General features: G+C 40.3%; 1 protein-coding gene and 1 non-coding gene across 12 annotated transcripts in view; both read left to right on the plus strand.

Moving 5' to 3' along the window:
• Nucleotides 1–13,009, plus strand: part of znf384b (zinc finger protein 384 b) — a 29,159-nt gene extending 16,150 nt beyond the window's left edge. For 8 of the 11 annotated variants that reach the window (XM_036594531.1, XM_036594601.1, XM_036594574.1 and 5 more), the window contains 4 exons: nt 7,749–7,916; nt 9,624–9,702; nt 10,477–10,635; nt 12,616–13,009. In XM_036594531.1, coding sequence (XP_036450424.1) covers nt 7,749–7,916; nt 9,624–9,702; nt 10,477–10,635; nt 12,616–12,978 — 769 coding nt within the window. In that variant the 3' untranslated portion in view covers nt 12,979–13,009. The remainder of the gene's footprint in view (nt 1–7,748; nt 7,917–9,623; nt 9,703–10,476; nt 10,636–12,615) is intronic. The other 3 variants (XM_036594566.1, XM_036594610.1, XM_036594617.1) reach the window with 1 other exon arrangement.
• LOC118825870 lies at nt 4,636–4,707 on the plus strand. The gene has a single exon (XR_005008698.1). It is a non-coding gene; the product is annotated as a small nucleolar RNA SNORD66 (small nucleolar RNA).
• Nucleotides 13,010–15,591: the final 2,582 nt, after the last annotated feature.

Raw genomic sequence — 15,591 nt, forward strand, 5'->3', positions numbered from 1 at the left:
AAAGATTTAAGACAAACATCGATGATTTGGAGACGAATGGACTTATTTGCATTTATAATCACTCCAGCTGGTTTCCTGATACGTTTAATCTGCAACAAAAACTATCAAACACTAAAAAGTCACAAAGCTGAAGTCAGTTTCTCATTCGGCAGCTTATTGTTCGAATTCCCCCGTTCCACCTTAAATAATGTAGCCTCAGGCACCATTTAAGGTGGAACGGGAAAATTCAGACAACAAGCTGGCGAATGAGAAGCGACTTCAGCCTCGAAAAAAATCAAAAGTTGAGAAACATTTTACAAAAAACTTTTCCACTTTTGCTAAGTTTCCTGCTGGAGATGTGAGAAAAGCTGCTGTAGCTGAGCTAAAGCTTAAAGCAGAGCAAACTAAGTCTAAATTTTTGTTTATATTTTATTTTTTAGCCTCTACTAGCACATTAGCACATACTGAAACATATTTACAGCCAAATTGGTAAAATAGACATATGTCAAAATGTTGTGGCTCACAAGGTGGTTTGATTTTTGTTGAAAGGACAAAATGGCTACAATTTGGGTTGCCGACCCCTGTCTTAGTCAAACAAAACTATTGAATCATCGTCAATAGGTTAATTGATTATACAAACAATCTTTGGTTGCAGCCCTAGTCAAGACCAGAAGCAGAGGAATGTGTGAGTGTTACAGCAGCTTCAGTGGAAATCAATAGGGATTACAGAAGTATGTTATGGCTGTAGTAGCTCTCTAAAATAGGGCATGATGTGATGTGTCCCACAATACTGCCTATACCCTCAGTGAGTGGACCACTGGGCTAATACACCGCACTGTTCTACAGCGATACCCTCTGTGTATTGGGTGCACACATAGCAGTGAATCAGGCACTGTTGTTGTGGAAGATAATTTGGTCCGATACAACTGTAGGAGGAAGAGCGGAATGGTCTGCACGTTGTGATGAAAAAAAGCTTGAATCAAATGGGTAGAACATGGGTAGAGATGAAGATAGAAGCTTGTTGCTTTGCCCACAGATGTGTCCTTTCATATCTGGGCAAGCTTTTACAGAACCGAAAATCCCAAAAAAAATCTGACCCAATGTGATTTGAGTTGTAGTACTCTACTACAGGTCTTTACATTAAGGTCCAATCCCATTTCTTTTTTCTACCCCTACCCCTTGTTTTCGAGTGTCTCCTTGCCCCTTGGAACTGAGTCACAAGGGGAAGTGGTTGAAATCTCCCCCTACGAAATGGAACAACCCTCAAATAAAGAAGAACTTTACTTCATTAACAGCTACTCGCACTGCTCTGTAGGCGACCCTGCCAGTCTGCAGTGACAGCAGAGGAGGGTAAAGTTCAGCTCCTCACTGCTGGGCTTTAGTTACATTTAGGGCATCATATGCCTTCAAAGATGGGGGCAGTTATTTATTATCACCCACCCCTAATTCTTCAGTGATATGAAGCTGAAGTCAGATATTCACCAGCTTCTTGTTCGAATTTTCCCGTTCCACCTTAAATGGAGCGGCAGTTACCTGGCCTCAGGCATCAGAACTGCTGCACCATTTCAGGTGGAACAGGAAATTTAGCCAGCTAGCTACCGAGACATCAGCACACTATTAGTGATTATTTTTAATGCCTGTTATGAAGAAAAGGACCATAATACATTGAAACGACATTAAACTAAGACAATGCAGTGGTTATCGTAATTTATTAACTTAGAAAATTCTCACATTTGTGGGTTTCTTTGGTCTCTTGTTCAGCCATCTTGCCGTTTTGTTTATTTTTCTCATAACACTCTGTTTGGTCTCTGAAAAACCTCAGTTTGGAGGACCATGTAGCCCTAACACTTCACCCTACCCCTCTATCTCAACAAAAATCAGGACACCCTACCCCTAGACGTAGACAGGGGTAGAGATAAGTGGTCGGGGCGAGGGGTGAAATGGGATTGGGCCTTAGAGTGCAGTCAGCGTGAATGGTAAAGCATATCTCTTCTGTACTTTTGTATCAGGAAAGGTCTCTGAGCAGGCTAAGCATTTTCACTCAATGATGGGGGGCGGTGATTTTTAAGGAAGTGTGTTATCGTGAATAACATCATGGCTGTGATTTGGTCACAGGAGCAAGCTGAAGGCAAATACAGTAGATCGGGGTGCTCAGCCCTGCTCCTGGAGATCTAGCACACTTAAAAGCATTCAGTCGAGTTAGATTAGGGTTGAAGCTAAAATGTGCAGGGTGGCAGATTTCCAGAACCAAGACTTCTGTATAGATCATTCACAGCCATGATATTATTTGCAATAGCACACAACTCGGAGCGTTCTACCTCTGTATACAACAGTTCGGGGGCAAAAGTAAAGCAAAGAAGCCCCAAACATTGAGACAGATATGCTTTAATATTGGCTTTCTGCTAAGAAAAGTAGTAACTACCCCTTTGTGTTGGATAGAGCCAGAAAACTCACGCAATACTAGGTTTCACCTCCGTTTTATTCATACTTGACAGACTAATCTGACGTTGTTTTGTTCCAGCCAGCATGTAAAGCATTTTACAGTCAATCATGTCCGTCCAGTTCCTTTAGTTTAGTAAACTCGCTTAACCCTTGTGTGGTGTTGATGTGTTGTTACTCAGTGGTCCGGTGGACCCACCGCATTATTGTTTGTTTAAATCAATGCAGCCACAACAATTTATGTAAAAATACCAGATGTTTAAAATATCACAAGTGTCCAGCGTAGGGCTCTCCTTTAGCAGCTGTAGCCAGTCAGCAGCCTGTCCATGTTGTCCACACACACAGACGCACACACTCTAACAGCAGGTCATGAAGGAGGAGAACAGAGTGAAGGACACAGCACCTCCACACTTTCATTCCCCGCAGGTTCACCCAACACCACATGTGTAATATAAATGTGGGTGAACAGAGTGGAGTCACGGAAAATGGGTTATTTTATATGTTCTTCACAGAAAATGAGCAAAGACCAAGAAATCTGAGGTTGAAATAATAATAAATTTCATTTCATTTCATTTTTACTTTTGGTAAACACTGAAAATGGGTCCCACAGACCCCAACACCACACAGGGGTTAAGATTAACAACAGAATTAACGGTTGGAATTTGATGTAGGCCTGCTTTTACAATCTTCTCCAGAATATGACCAAACGGGCTACAGAGCATATTATCGTTTAGAAGTTACTTAATATATTGATTTTCTGTCTTTTTAAGTGCTAAAGCAGGAATTCAGTAGCGTTAGCTACAGCATAAAGTGAGTTACTTTGCAGCCGGTGCTCAGCGGACTGATAGTTATTGCGGGAAAGAAAAAGTGCTGTTATTTGTGATTGTGAAAAATGATTTCAGGTTGATTTTAATTTCAAATTATTTTCATTTTGTCTGCCCGTGAATAGTCACATTTTTGTGTCTGTGTAATCAAGCTAATGTTGTTATTGATGAGAATAATAATAATAAGTTCAACTTATATGGCGCCTTTCTTTACAGAGGTAGGGGAACAAAAAGAGTGAAAGTGCTGGGAAAAGAGGCAGGTTTTAAGCTGAGCTTTAAAGGAGGAAAGTGAGGGACAGTCATGGAGAGATCGCGGTAATGTGTTCCAAAGTTTGGGGGCCGTGATGCTGAAAGATCTGCCTCCAACAGTGACCAGTCTAGATTTTGGGACAGCAAGATAACCTGAGTCAGTGGACATAAGTGTTCGGGCAGGGCAGTAAGGGTGCAGGAGCTCGGCTAGATAGGCTGGTGGTAGAGCATGTAGAGATTTGTATGTAGCAGGAGGACTTCAAACTGGATACGAAGCAGGACAGGTAGCCAGTGTAACTGGCATTGAACGTTGTTCATCACAGTTGCCCTGTTTCGATTAACTCCAGCAGCATAGTCCAGCTTAGCAGCATAGCTTTTCAAACTGGAAACTCAACATCATGCAGTTCCCCTAAATCAATATCGCTACAGTTATTCATGAAGTTGAGGCTCTGGATAGCATTTTTGCTGTTGTTCTGCAAAGCTACAAAAGATCGCATTAGAGGGTGGAGCAGGGACACTGAGTGCGTTTACATGCCCTTTAGAATCCGATAGCTGCAGAAAATCTGATTTTGTCAGTAAATAGATCAACGCGTTTACATGCACTTGAGTAATCAGACAATAGGGAAACTCCAGGTCTACATGAGTCAGGCAGAAATCGGATTTCTGCTTTGCAACTAGCCAATAAACTCACAGAAGTAGACGTGACGTAAACGTAACGTAAAACTCTACCTGAAAATATGAACATACATCATCTAGAAGATTAAGAATATTTATATCCTTCATTTCGTCAAGCATGTGGTCGGTTTCAGCGTCGCTCCAAAAGTGTTTCACTGCGTCTCGCGACGACGCTGCTCACCTATTTCCGGTACCGCAGTCCGTATTCACACATGCGCACACCGAGAAATCCGAAAGAAATCAGAGTAAGAGTTTACATGCACTGAGAAACCTGATTACTGAGCTAAAATCCAGCTCTTTGATCAGATTTCTTATTCAGATTTTTAGGCCTTACTCCGATCTAAATAATCAGAGTGCTGTTTACATGACCATTTGATAATCAGATAACTGCAGAAATCCGATTATGATCGGGTTATTGAGTGCATGTAAACACTCATTGACAGATGGAACACTTTCATCTCCGAATATTCTGAAATGACTGCATTTGAGCAACTTGTATGAGACACTGAGACATCATGCTGGTAATCAGGCTCTGAATCAGTGAATCCAGAGGGCTCATTATGTGTGTAAGTTCATCTCTTTGTTAGAGCACTTTCACAACTTCTGTCCTTTGTTCTATTTCTAACTTCCCTTTGTTTCCCCTGTTTTCTCACTGTCACACTTTCTATCACTATTCAAGCCTGTCATTTTTCTCAGCTACCTTTTGCACCCTCTAGATATCTAACTCTCTGACACACACACACGCACACGTTCACAGAGCAAGGCAAGCAGGTAGTGTGTATGTGTGTGTGGGTTTGTGTGTGTGTGTGCTGCACTTTGACACCTTTCCAAGCCTCTGAAATAGAGGTCACTGGAGGGTCCTGTGCCCTGCTGAACTTTCTGTGGAATCATTGGAGGTGGAAGGTTTGGGGAGATTTTAAGGTTAATGGTGAGGAGATATAACTGGCCTTACAGTCACCTAATACAAACAGCTGAACCAGAACACAACTCCTCACCCCAGCGTTAGGTAGAAAGAGGAAAAAGCAGACCTGCTTCAGACGAGGGATGGACCGATAGTAATATCTGGTATTTTTCACATACAGTACTGTGCAGAAGTCAGAGACCACCGTGACATTTATTTAATTTCCAGTCAAGACGGCAATTAAATATGGAGATGAATGAGTTGAGTTCAATTGAAAAGCAATCACATGAAATGCATTGCACACATGACATTACTTTTCCAGTGACAGGCAGAATACATGCCAAAATGAAAAAGCATAACATAATTATTGCCTCGCTTTACCTCTTTACGGCAAAACAACGCATGAGGATTTAAATTTAAAAAATACAGTACTTTAATTTGTGTCAGAATCGACCACAACCCACAGCTATGCTTTCCACCATGAGGTACTTTAAATGGATTCGCCTCATTGAAGTGCAGTCATAACCGTGAAATACAGTGCACAGTGGATGCGGAATAACTACCAAAATGAAAAGTAAAACCTCCACCACAGTGTTTTTACGGTGCTTCACCTTTTTTTTGTACTTCAGATGTATTTACCTTATTGAAATCCATCCCAAACAGTGAAATGTAATGCACATATGAGATTGTGTTTAAACAGTGAGTGTGTTTACGTGCACTTAATAATCCGATAATTGCAGAAAATCAGATTTTGTCAGTAATCCGATCAACGCGTTTACGTGCACTTGAGTAGTCAGGTAATGGGGAAACTCCAGGTCTACATGAGTCAGACAGTAATCAGATTTCTGCTTTGCAACCTGCCAATAAACTCACAGAAGAAGACGTGATGTGACCTCATACTGCGGCTTTTTTTTTTTTTTAAACATGGCGCCACTTTACCTGAAATATTTCAATATTTCAATATTACAATATTTAATCCTTCATTTTGTTGAAAATGCGGTTGGTTTCAGTGTCGCTCCAAAAGTGTTTCACTGCATCTCGCGGCAACGCTGGTCGCTTATTTCCGGTCACAGACTAAGAACTCAGAAAGAAATCAGAGTAAGAGTTTACATGCACTGAGAAACCTGATTACTGGGCTAAAATTCAGCTCTCTATAGGATTTCTTAATTGGATTTCTAGATCAAAGAAATCAGAGTGTGACCATCTGAATAATCAGATAACTGCAGAAATCTGATCACAATCGGATTATTGAGTGCATGTAAACCCACTCAGTGATGTGGTAAATGTGTCAAAATGAAACATAAAAGATCCGTTACGTTGTCTTCCGTTACGTCGTCTTCCGTTACGTCGTCTTCTCACAGTGGAAGGATGGCTGTGGAGTTTTTTTTTTCCTTTTAGATCTGAAGCAAGGGTGGAGCTTAATTTTCTCCTCTCTCTCAAAGATGAAAGCTTTAAGTACTGTTAATTCTGTGTCTGATCTCCTCATAAATAACTTACTTAATGGTCATTGTGGCTGGTGGTCTCTGACTTTTGCACAGTTCTTGTACATATTGGTGGATGCCAATACTGATATATACACATTTAAATACATTGGTGTCTAGATTAGTGTTTCAGTATACTGTAACATTTATTTGTAGAGGGTTATAAATGCAGAAATGAATAAAATGCAGATATTTTACCATAATAACCCAGAGTCACCTTAATGTTCTGCTTTTCCCGAATACAATAAACGCATCAATATTGGTCTGAAATGTCTAAACATCTCAAATACATTAACGGTTATCTGCTGATACTGATATGGTTCTAGTATAATTGTGTAAACAAGCTTAAAACTGAAAACATTAAAAACGACAAAGCCAATGTCGCCAACAAATACACCCCACCATGTTAGCACTATTCAAACTACATGCGTAAATCATTACACATTTGCCTTCAAAGGTTGTTTGGCTATATAATACCAATAGTTTCATAAAATAGAAGAGTAAAGCTGAAGGTGATTGTAAACGACATGCAGCTGTAAAAAAAAGGTCATTTCCTCTTTCCCTGATTTCATTTAGGTAAACTTAATGAAACAAGAGGACAAACTGTGATAACAGCATGATCTGCAGTGGTCTAGGCTTGCTACTGGCTTGGCTTTAAGCTTCCATTACTTATTAGCCACATTAGCCTTGTTGCTCCAGTGCAGAACTAAAGAAGCCAACTTCAGACACCAAACATGTCTTGCTGATCAACTACGTCTGGGGTGGCATCGCTTTAAGTTCGCACCTACATCACTGATCACAGTGTTTTTGAATATCGCAACACATGTTTAGGTGAGAAGTGGCTTTCTCACAGCTCGACACTGGCAAACTGCTAACAGACGTGGACTTTTTCAACGTTAACTTTTTTGTTCTAGCTAAAAATACCATATTGTGTGTTTACGCTTGAAAGGCAACATGAAGAGCTTTCTGTGTGACAGTAAATATTTAGGGTAGGTGGCAACAGGCTGGAAGGAGTTGATTAACATAGCACAGCTATGGAGGAGTGTGAATGAGATTCAGGACATGAGGCCATGTTAAAGTCATGTGCACAACACATCACATTTATGGGTACTAATTTCAGCAAAAGCCCTGCATATTTATGAGACTGTTGTTGAACCCGCTCCCCTTTTTCTCGCTTTTTCTCTCTCTCTCTCCATACAGAAACCACACTGAATCCAAACCCCATAAGTGTCCTCACTGCTCGAAGACGTTTGCTAACACCAGTTACTTGGCCCAGCATGTGCGAATCCACACGGGAGTGAAGCCCTACACCTGCACCTACTGCCAGAAAAGCTTCAGGCAGCTCAGCCACCTCCAGCAGCATCACAGGTAAGATCTCTCTCTCTTGTCTCAGTCTGGACTTTATTTAGTTATTAATCTTAATATTTCTTATTCAGTAACTGCTTTAAATTGTTCTGTAACCGCCATGAACCTAACAGTGTCAAACAGTGACTATTAGAGCAACCAATCAACCAGTCGACTTTTATTTTTTTTGCTCGGAAACACATCGAGGGTGGCCCTCGTTTTCAGTGCAGCTAAGCATTTACAGTGCAAACAACAGGAAATAAAATAAAATGGAATTTAATCCGTTTCAACTAAAATGAACAGAACTACATGACCAAAACAAACAAAATCAAACAAGATAAGAAGGAAAATAAGAGAACTATTAAGATTTGATTAAGAAGGGGAACAACAGAATAAATAAAACAAAGATATAGTAGTTAAAGCCGATTAACAAGTATCAGTGACACTTTATTTTGAGTGGTTCTTTTTGGATGAAACAAACACTCAACTGACTCTCAGTAACATGTCCAAAACATATGAGGGTTAGGATTAGGTTTTGGGTTGAGGTGAAGGTTATGGTTAGGATTAGTCAAGTAAAAGGATTGTAAAAAAGTAAAACTAAAATCTAAACAGTAATAGAATTGAACCAAATTTCATTTAAATCAAATTTCATATCGACTTCTTTCTGGCACGTTCAAAGGACAGCGCTACCAAGGACCTCGCTCAGAACATGTCAGTTTATGTAACTGGACAGCTCAGCACGCTTGGAGGAGAACGCTAACTGCCAATTCTGTTACATCAGATAATAGATGATCACGTTGTGTAGCAGAGTGGTGGCTAGCATTGTGCTAAGTGGTGGCTAACATTGTGCTAAGTGGTGGGATTTATTATTCAGTAACTGTTAAAAATTGTTCTGTAGCTACTATGAAAAAGTAAGCATTGATTAGAAGGTGGTGGTTAAATTACATCAATCATGAATGCTAATATTTGAATTATGTATGAATAATTAAGTATGCACTCAATTTTGGATTTGCACACATGACACATCTACATCATACTGTTTGTTGGAACAAAACCTACTATTTTCATTTTTGTTGTTTTTCCGTTTTTGGCATAATTTGAAAATGCCTGTTCTCCTTTACATTGTATATAAATTTCATGATAAACTGACAAAAAGAATCAGCCCAAAATTACTTGGGGGGGAAAAATTTCTGGTTCCATTGACTTACATTAAAGGTAAAGAAGGTTTTTTCCTTCTCCTGTAAAATTACCATTTTGGAGATAAAAGGTTTTGTTCCGACAGCAGCGACATGTTTATTGGGAGTTTTGGAGGGACTTTTCAGTCATGCTAAGTTAATGAACATCCATGGGCCAACGACAGGCTTGTTGTCCATCAGACAAAATTGATGAGCACCATCACCGCCTATTTCTGAAGGCATTGACTTGGTTTAGAAATTTCACATTTACTTGTTTCCCACTTTGATAAGTCCCACCAACATTTAGCTCAGAATTTCTTAGTTTTCCCAGACGTTTCCATTATGAAATTGGCCCTGTGAGACATTCTAATTAGGAGTCTGGCCCCGCAACATTAGGACTAGAGTTGGTGAAATAGTACCTCCAACCACATTGTGTGTTGGTGTGTTTTTGAAAATAATTCTGAATTGTACCAAAAGTGAAAGTGTGACACACATTAAAAGACATTCTTTCAAAACGCTCTTTATTAACTCCCAGATGAATTTGTTTTCTGTGCAGAATCCACACGGGAGACCGGCCGTATAAGTGTAACCACCCAGGCTGTGAGAAAGCCTTCACTCAGCTGTCAAACCTTCAGGTACAGATAACGAGCCATCGCTGTTCATAACACAGAGTCATTTATTCCTAATATGCATAAAACATATGACAAATATGATTACACCTAAACATTTATACTTACCTATATGTTTTTTTTACACTATTTGATATAAATGAATCTAATTTAACTTTTAATGTAATGTCTTTAAATCAATGCACATATACACTATATGTCCAAAAGTTTGTGGACGTCTCTTCTTGTTAGTGAATTCAGGTGCATTAAGGTGCACCTAATGCTGACACAGAGTTCAAATGCATGTATAATCGCCATAGAAAAGCATGGACAATACAACAGGTCACTCTGTAGCAGCTGTACATGAGCCTGAAGTCAACATACTCAGTGTCAAAGGTGGGCTAGTGGAGTATAAATCCCCTCAGCATTGGTCTGTGGAGCTCCATCCAGTACCTTGGGAAAGAGTTGAAGTGATCCAGAACTGATCATCCAACATCAGTACCTGACCTCATTAATGCTATTGTGGCTGAATGCAATCAAATCCTCACAACAATGTCCCAACATCAAGTGTAAATTCTTCCCAGAATAGTAGAGGCTGTTACTGCAGTAAAGGGGGTCAACCTCCTTTTTAATGCTCTTGATTTTCACTCATCAGTCAGAGTTTTATGTTTCGTGGGTACAATTAAAATAGAGTAAACTGTGCATCACTGGGCAAATGGCAGTATTAACAATATAGTACAGATTGAGCTTTGGTTTAGAGATCTTGGCCTCCTCCTTTAATGATCTGTCCTTTGTTCACAGTCTCACCGCCGTCAGCACAACAAAGACAAGCCATACAAGTGCCACCACTGTAACCGCGGCTATGTTGACGCAGCAAGTCTTGAGGTTCATCTGTCGACACACACGGTGAAACATGCCAAGCTCTACTCCTGTGGCCTATGCAATCGCACCTACACTTCGGTATGACCAGCTCCTGAATCTTAGCATTGTTGAGGAACAGTTTGACAAAAAATCAAATTTCTGCAATTTTCCCACCTCAACCCAAATGTACTCAGCCAAGACAAGCAAAACTAAACAAGCCAAGTTTGCTTCGTCAGTTTTGCACTGGAGATTACAGGGCTAAACCAACAAGTGCCGAAAGCTTAGCTTAGCATGCCTAATTCATCACACACGACTCAAGCCATGTTGAGGTCTTAAGTCCTTTCAGATAGACTTGCTTATGTGGTTTCTGACACTGTATGACATACTGTTGTCCATAAAAATGTGGTGGTTTGATGAAGTCAGAATTGTTCACAGTGGTGTTGATAGGAACCAGACGTCTGAATAGTTCAAAGCCTGTAAAAGCTCACAGAAACTTATTACAGAGAACAGTTATGAATATAATTCTTGACGACAAACGTTTTTGAGATGAGATGTTGGCTTTTTTTAAATCCATTTATGGTGGAGAGGTACAGGGCATTAATAGTACCCAAAGAAAACTGTTTATCACAGTTAGCAATTATCAACGTTAAATATCGTTGCTATAGAAAAAAAAACATTTATCTACATTTTTTTCCGATTTTTACATTGTGTGAAAATTTCATAAAGAAATAGAAATGCTCCCACATTACTTGAAATAAATGTCTTTACATTAACTTCCATTAAAAGTGAATGTAAAGATATTTTCATTGAAAAAGTACATTTTTATTTTATTTATTTACTTTTTTTTGGACAGTGATAGATAGTAAGTAAAATGTCTCTATTTGCGTTGCAGACTTTGTGATCTCTGGTTCCTATCACCACCACTGTAAACATATGAGTCTGTAAGTTTGTCTACAATGCACCATTTCACAACAAAGCACTGACTTTGTTTACATCTCAACCACTGAATTTAGCAGAAATTCTGAAAAGACAGTGGCCCTCCAGGACAGAGCATTTTCTATTAACTGTATTAGCTTCATAGCTCCAGTTCAAAACTAAAGAAGCAAACTTCAGACACCAAAGGCCCAGTCCCATTTCACCCCTCGCCCCTACCACGTAGCCCTACCCCTCCATTTTGCGCGTTCATGTCTAGGCGTAGGGTGTCTGGATTTTTGTTGAGATAGAGGGGTGGCGTGAAGCGTTAGGGCTACATGGCCCTCCAAACAGGTTTTTCAGAGACACTCCAAACAGAGTGTTATTATTTTAGTATTAAGAAAAAAAGGCAAGATGGCTGTGCAAGCAACCAAAGAAACCCACAAATGTGAGTTTTTTCCCCCATTAAAAATTATGATAACCACTGTTTTGTCTTAGTTTAATGTTGTTTTGGTGTATTATGGCCCTTTTCTTCATAACAAGCATAAAAAATCGCTAGTAGTCGGCTGATGTCTCGGTAGGTAGCAAGCGGAATTTACCGTTCCACCTTAAATGGTGCAGCAGTTCTGATGCCTGAGGCGCCAGAAAGTAACTACTGCAACATTTAAGGTGGAACGTGAAACTTCGAACAAGAAGCTGGTGAATATCTGACTTCAGCTTCATATCACTGAAGAATTAGGGGTGGGCGATAGTAAATAACTGCCCCCCTCTTTGAAGGCATATGATTCCCTAAATGTAACTAAAGCCCAGCAGTGAGGAGCTGAACTTTACCCTCCTCTGCTGTCACTGCAGACTGGCAGGGTCGCCTACAGAGCAGCGCTAGTAGCTGTTAATGAAGTAATGCTCTTTTTATATGAGGGTCCCATTTCATAGGGGAGATTTCAACCACTACCCCTTGTAACTCAGTTCCAAGGGGCAAGGAGACACTGAAACAAGGGTTAGGGGTAAAAATAAGGAATGGGATCGGGCCCGAGTTTTGGCTGACTGACTACATTTGGGGTAAAAGGGGGAAATTCATGTATGTTAGATTTTTTTTGGCAAACTGTTCCTTTCTGACTGACAGTATCCCCAGATATGTCAGAGTGTTGATTTGTTCTGTCTAACTAGCAATTGCCCTGTCCACCCGCCCACCAGGAGACATACTTGATGAAGCACATGCATAAACACTCACCAGACTTGGTGCCCACTCCGCCAGCGGCAGCCCAGCGGAGCCACAGTCCCGGCCAGGCCGGAGCAGGAGGGGGCCCAGAAGGAGGTCCAGCAGGGGGTGCTCAGAACCGGCCTGAGAGGACCGACGCCTACCCTCCACCGGAGGGCGTCCCGTGCGTTTTCGACCTGCACCAGTACAAACCAGTGGGGCCGCCGGACATCCAGTATAAAACAGTCAGCGTGGCTGACATCTCCCCTCACAAAGACCTTTGCACCACCGTAGAAACCTCAGCCATACAGGTGGAACACCTCAATTCATGAGGCGGGACGGACCTGGAGTAGAACAGAGATACGAACACAAAGACTGTATAAATGGAAGCTGCGTGAAAGGAAAGGAATTTCCTTACAAGGCCTGCTTTTGTGTTCCAAGAAACAAGCAATGTCTGAAGATTTTTTTTTTTATTATTATTATTTTTCACACAAATATCTTGATCTTCCTGTTTAAAGAGGACATCCAGCCAAATTTCAAAATAAACAAAGTATTTCAAAGTGGTTTGATGTGAAGTGGTTCAGTGGTGGTGAATGGAACCAGGAGTCATAATGGCCAGTAAAATTGTCTACATAATATTGATGGTAAAATATTTGGAAATCAAAAGTTTTCTCGGAGGACTGTTTTTCCTAACAATGCCATGCATCGATTTTAAAATACATTTTAGGCCAGAACTTCACAAAACTATCAAAAACAACGTCTCGACATCAGGCAGCGTATTCACAACCATTAACAACTTTCTGTGAGGGAGCTTTTAGAGGTGGACGTCTGGTTCCTATCACCACCACTGTGAGCAATCTCTTGGTAAGTTTCTCTAGAACAGAGCATTTCACACCAAACCACTCTGAACGACTTTGTTTACACCTTATCTGTTTCATTATACAGGCATTTTGAAAAATAGGTGGAATTCCCCTTTAAGTCTTTGTTGAAAGACCTGGCTATTTCCATGACTACATAGGTCACTTCCAGTTACTTCCAGTCTATGACTAGACCTTTGAAAGTTTTTTTTTTTTTTTTAATTTAATTTAGTGCTTCAGTCTTCTGTAGATATTTCTATCTACTGTTATTACACTATGACCTCTATATTTGCTGTTGTCAGACAATATGTATGAACATCTTTGATATGTTGCGCAATATGCATGTGGTCCTGTCAATTTATCTAAAAAAAAAAAAGGGAAATCCGTTTTCAGTCATGCTGATAACAAAGTAAGTATATCCGGATATCTAGTATATCGTGTGTATGTGTGCGAGTTCAAGAAATTAATGGTACAAAAAAGAGGTTTGAGCGCTAGCCAGTCCTCAAGCTCTATGAATGTCCTTGACACGAACAATCGTCCTCACTATTCATTTGTGCGAATGATGATGCACTCACTATTGTTATGCTACCACTACTTCATCTTAGTATTAACAACTCTTGTGATGGACCCCGAGCCTCATTAATAGACATTAATAAGATCAAAATAGAGTGAATTATTCCCCTTTTTCAAAATGCAAATAAAAACAGTTATGAACATATTTAGAGGCCTTGTTATAGTCCCTTGTGTCCGCCCACCTGTTATCACACAGAAAGAACTTGGAACTAAAAAGCAACCCATTTTTAGAAGCTCTCCTACAGGTTCTCACATCAGGCCTACTTAAAAATATTGCTAAATCTCAAGCTAACATTTGTTCGATCACCAATTTTTCTTTTTCACCATAATTCACTCATTGAGTCATTCGGAGGGGTTTGGTGTGAAATGGTTGATTGTAGAGACTCAGATTTCTTTACAGTGGTGGTGATAGGAACCAGGGGTCACCATGTCTACAACACAAATATAGACATTTTATTTACTGTCCAGTGAACCTACACGAGTCTTCTGAGTTTTTATATGTAAAGTTGATGACAGTAAAATAGTGATGAAAAATGTTTTCTTTGGGGACTATTTTTCCTTACAACACCCTGCATGAACCTCTGCGCCATGAATATAATTTTTAAAAAGTTTGTTTTTAGGCCAAAACTTTTTCTCTCTAAATTATCATAAAACAGTGTCCCAGGCATCGGGTAATGTATTCACAATTATTTTCACCTTTCCATCAATTTATCACACTGAAGACGTTAGCTGACATTATTGTACTCTGACAGCTGTGAAGGAACTTTTCCACGAAGCATTTATATCCTTTATTTAGTCTGGGCTCCCACACTGTTGTATGTTTGGTTCTCTAACCATTCTGGACACATCCTTGAATTCCAATCTTAACTGTGACAAAGATAAAGTGACACATTTTCTGTGGTGAGCTTAAGTGATACAAACGCCTGTATTTCTGAGGTTAGTAACTGCCGTAAAGCAACAGTGGAACATGTTTTACCCAGCATTTATGCACTTCTGTGTCTTGTGAAAAGGGCCTATTAGATTTCAGGGAAAGAAACTGGCCACCACAGCCACCCCTTTAAAACCCCACATGAAAGTGAGGTCCGTAAAGACGTGGTTTGACGAGTTCGGTGTGGAGGAACTCCATTGGCCTGCACAGAGCACTGACCTCAGACTCACTGAACACCTTTGGGATGAACTGGAACATCAATTGTGAGCCAGACCCTCTCATCCAACATCAGTAGCTGACCTCACAAATGCTCTTTTTGACTGAATGGGCACAGACACACCTTGTGGAAAGCCTTCTCAGAAGAGTGAATGCTGATATATCTGCAAAGAGGGGGCAAATTCCATTTTAACGGCCATGGTTTTGAAAGGGGATGTCCAACAAGCTTATGTAGGTGTGATGGTCATGTGTCCACAAACTTTTGGCCACGTACGTTAGTGTATAAGGCTGGAGAGTTAAACTTTGGGACGAACACATCCGGCCACAGCAGCAAACCTTCTTAGCCTACTAGTGACCCTACAAAATCTTTG

This window comes from Colossoma macropomum, unplaced genomic scaffold (genome assembly GCF_904425465.1).
Source record: "Colossoma macropomum unplaced genomic scaffold, Colossoma_macropomum, whole genome shotgun sequence".
Classification (NCBI taxonomy): domain Eukaryota; kingdom Metazoa; phylum Chordata; class Actinopteri; order Characiformes; family Serrasalmidae; genus Colossoma; species Colossoma macropomum.